Raw genomic sequence first — 4,054 nt, 5'->3', positions numbered from 1 at the left:
AAGACATTACCATTTTTATCTTTGTGTGTGTGTGTGTGTGTGTGTGTGTGTGTGTGTATTGATTTCAGAGAGAAAGGGAGGAGAGAAAGATAGAAACATCAGTGATGAGAATCGTTGATTGGGACCTGCATCCGGGGCCTGTGCTGCGATGGGAAATCGATCCTCGACCTCCTGGCTTATAGGTCAGCGCTGAGCCACACTGTCCGGCAGGTGTCTCGTTTTTTAAGTGTGTGTGTGTGTAAAGAATGCCTCCAGTACGTGCTGTTATTATATAACACATTTTTGCTTATACCTCCCAGCAGCCCTTCCCCAACTGTGCACAGATGGCCAGTCTTGTTTGCCTTCTGTCTGAGTCCAGCGATTCGCAGAACTGGTGACATTTCTTATTTCCTCCAATTTCCAGGTGCTTTTCTTCACCAGGGATGACCTCCAGGGCCCCAGCCCCAGCTCCGGGAGTCTCAGGGCCATTGTGCTGTTTGACTGTGGCCACCAGAGGGCGCCCGTCTCCGCAATACCAGGCTTAGTAGGCGGTTTTGCCAGAAGCCAAATAAGTTAACAGTATTCAGCCTGGCTGCCCTGGCCCAGGGGGTGAGCTTTGACCTATGAACCAGAGGTCATGGTCACCACACAGGCCTGGGTTGCGGGCTCAGTCCCTACTGGGAGGCGTGCAGGAGGCAGCTGGTCAATGACTCTCATCATGGATGTTTCTATCTCCCTCTCCCTTCCTCTCTGGAAAAAAAATTTAAAAGATTTTAAAATGTAAAGTTTTGGTTTTTCAAATGCAGTTGACCTGAAGAACTGATGAACAAGGCAAGAAAAATTAAGCTAAGAAAGACTGAAAGACAATAAAGATTTTTAACGTCAGCTATAAAAAAAAAAAAAGGACAATGAACAGGTCCCAGTGGCAGATGGTTCATAACTGTGTTCCTGTAAAGACTAGGGAGGGTGTTTCTAGAAATCTCAGCCTGTGAAATAAAGCCAATAGGAAACAAACGGTTGCCTAGTTAATTGTAACACATCCTGAAGGGGGTAGAAGGATGCTTCTTGGCCGAAGCTTTGGGGACAGGAGGAAATACATACATGTACATACATGTACAGCGAAAGCATGTGTCCCTGTGCTTCCAGCGTGGGTTGGAGGGAAAATCGTTACTGGACGCCAGGCGTTCCCGCTTGGGGTGCTCTGCTCCGGAGGGAGACGCTGTCCTCCGGCAGTTTCCTTCCGTTCCTTCCAGCAAGTAAAGGAGACAGGGACTCGCACCCAAGTGAGCCTCACAGAAGGGAGGCCGAGCCGAGGCTTAGCCACATGGTCTGTTCCGCTCCGTGCTGATTCCTCGTTCCACAGTCGGCGGAACCTACCCGGTTGGGGTCAGGTCACGCCCATCTGGTTAGAGCTGCGTCTGCAAAACACTGTTGCGCATGTGAACACTTAGCAAGAGCTGCCCAGACCTGAGACCCTTGTGGGAGTTAACAAAATAACCAAGGTGCTGCAATTTAGATGGTAATATTTCTGGAGCAAAGAAAAACAGTGAAGTCATCTATCAGGGTTTAATGAAAATAGTCCATGAAACAAATTGTAAGAAATTTAGAAGCAGTAAAAGTTCCCCCAAATAACATAATCCTGTATAGTAGAAGGGTAACATGCAAATCGACTGAACAGCAGAATGACCGGTCGCTATGATGTGCACTGACCACCAGGGGGCAGACACTCAGCGCAGGAGCTGCCCCCCTGGTGGTCAGTGCGCTCCCACAGGGGGAGCTCAGCTCAGCCAGAAGCCGGGCAGCTGTGGTGGCGGGAGTTTCTCCCACCTCCAAGGCAGCGCTAAGGGGCAGTGAGCAGGCGGGTGGTAAGGAGCGAGGGCTCCCAGACTGCGAGAGGGCTCAGGCCGGGCAGAGGGACTCCCCCCACCGAGTGCACAAATTTTCATGCACCGGGCCTCTAGTAAGTATATAGTTTATATGTAAGGCGGGAAAATACAGCAGAAAAAATCATGCAGTACTCAACACAATTCATCATGCATTTATTAAAATATGTGCATTGGATGCCTTTTATATTTTCATACAGCAATAAGACTGAGGAGCACACATTATTCATAGAGTTTATCATTGGCTAGTGGAATGATAGTTCCAAGTTAATTCCTTTTCAACGTTTCTATAGCAAGCACATGTTACATGTATCTTTATCCAATTGAAAAAGTAGTTGAGATCTCTTTGCCCAATTTCAGTACCTACCAGCACACTTTTGAGCTATATTTGGTCTCGTGAGGCACCTGCCCCCTGAGACAGAAGGCCTCATGCCACAGCTTTGCAACCAAATATATGCAGCAGCAGCAAGAAAGCACAGGCCGGCCCTGGCCAGTGTGGTTGAGTGGTTAGTCAGCCCTTGCACCAAAGTGTCGCGTGTTTGATTCGGGGTCAAGGGCCAGTGTAAGGACCCAGGTCCTCTCCATAGAGGAGACCACAGGGCAGGGACAGAAGGGCCACTGGAGGACAGAGACGGGGAGGATCAAAAGGAAACGGATCCGGGAAGTGCGTGCACCTGCGCACATTCGCGGTAGGAGGACGGATGCCCTGAGAGAAGCTGCAGGCTTGTCTCGCAGCTTCCAGAGAATCCCGAGTCCAGCAAACTTCAGCAGCCTCGCTGCGGAGGGAGGAGCTGAGATGAGCCGGCGCGTGGAGTCGCAGGGGGCGGGAACCGAGGCAGGCTCTCCCTGCAGCCTGGGATCCAGAGCCAGCTCTCAGAGCAGTCGCCGCGGGGTGTCGGCAGGTAGGAACCCAAAACCTAAATGGGGGACGGCAGAGAGCAGGGGTTCCTGGGCCGGCTCCCATCTGCGGGTGCAGCTCTGTCCTCCAGCACCAAGGTCACCCGGGCGCCCGCTCTGAGTCTCCGACCGGCTCCTTCCCGCGGAGTCTGCAGGCTGCACCTCATTCACGGTCGGCGAGGACATAGCTCCCCAGGGTGCCTCCTGCAGAGACAAGAATCTGGGCATCACCTTCCCCCTCCCTCACCTCCCTCACCTGCTCACCTCAACTCTGACCTCTCCCTCCCCAAGGAATAAATTTTTAAAATATCCTATTCTATATAATAAAAGGCTAATATGCAAATCCACCGAAGGCAGAACCACCAGTCACTATGATGCCCACTGAGCACCAGGGGGCAGACACTCATTGCAGGAGCTGCCCCTGGTGGTCAGTGCGCTCCCACAGAGGGAGACCCGCTCAGCCAGAAGCCGGGCCCACCGCTGGCGAGCGCAGTGGCGGTGGTGGGAGCCTCTCCTGCCTCCACGGCAGCACCAAGGATGTCTGACTGATGGCTTAGGCCCGCTCCCCATGGGCCTAAGCTGTCAGTCAGACATCCCCTGAGGCTCCCGGACTGTGAGAGGGCACAGGCCTGGCTGAGGGATGACCACCTCCAAGGGACCCTCACACCCCAACCCCGAGTGCACGAATTTTGTGGCCTGGGCCTCTAGTCTGTATATGTTTTTATTGATTTCAGAGAGGAAGGGAGAGTGAGAGAAACATCAATGATGAGAGAGAATCATGGATCAGCTGCCTCCTGCACGCCCCCTACTGGGGATCAAGCTTTCGTTCTGCGGAAACCCTGTCATTCCTGTTCCCCTGGGAGAGCCAGTGCCTCCAGAGAGAGCGAGCAGAGGCCCTTCTCGGGTGCCCTGGGCCCTCCCCACCCCTGGCCCTGCCCATGTCCTGCAGAAGCCCCACACCCTGGGCAGACTTCCTCCCTCTTCCTACTCACGGGAAGCCCGCCTCCTCCGCAGGAATCTGAACAAAACCCCAGTGAAGAAGATGACAATGACGACACCCATGAGGGTCCCGCAGATGACGCCAAACACCAGGGCGCCCGACATCGAGGACTCTGAAACACAGCAGCCAGTGGGCGCCGGGGAAGCCAGGCCGAGGGCACCCCTCCCATCCCGTGCACCCCCTCCCGCCCAGGGCACCCTTCCCATCCAGGGCACCCTTCCCATCCCGGGCACCCCGCCCCTCCCAGGGAACCCCTCCCAGCCAGGGCACCCCCTCCCACCCAGGGCACCTGCTA

At 54.2% G+C, this 4,054-nt stretch overlaps 2 protein-coding genes across 2 annotated transcripts in view; both read right to left on the bottom strand.

Annotated features, from left to right (window-relative positions):
• The window catches only part of LOC102262352 (histone H4), a 135,124-nt gene that overhangs the window by 75,617 nt on the left and 55,453 nt on the right, over window positions 1-4,054 (bottom strand). The gene's annotated exons all lie outside the window — the stretch shown is intronic.
• The window catches only part of HFE (hemochromatosis), a 7,878-nt gene continuing 5,821 nt past the window's right edge, over window positions 1,998-4,054 (bottom strand). The window contains exons 4-5 of the mRNA XM_014537078.1: window positions 3,752-3,871; window positions 1,998-2,963 (exon numbers count right to left, since the gene is read on the bottom strand). Coding sequence (XP_014392564.1) covers window positions 2,923-2,963; window positions 3,752-3,871 — 161 coding nt within the window. The 3' untranslated portion in view covers window positions 1,998-2,922. The remainder of the gene's footprint in view (window positions 2,964-3,751; window positions 3,872-4,054) is intronic.

This window comes from Myotis brandtii, unplaced genomic scaffold (genome assembly GCF_000412655.1).
Source record: "Myotis brandtii unplaced genomic scaffold, ASM41265v1 scaffold1718, whole genome shotgun sequence".
In the NCBI taxonomy this organism is placed as follows: domain Eukaryota; kingdom Metazoa; phylum Chordata; class Mammalia; order Chiroptera; family Vespertilionidae; genus Myotis; species Myotis brandtii.
The sequence above is the reverse complement of the archived record's forward strand: the minus strand, read 5'-3'. Positions and strand labels throughout refer to the sequence as shown.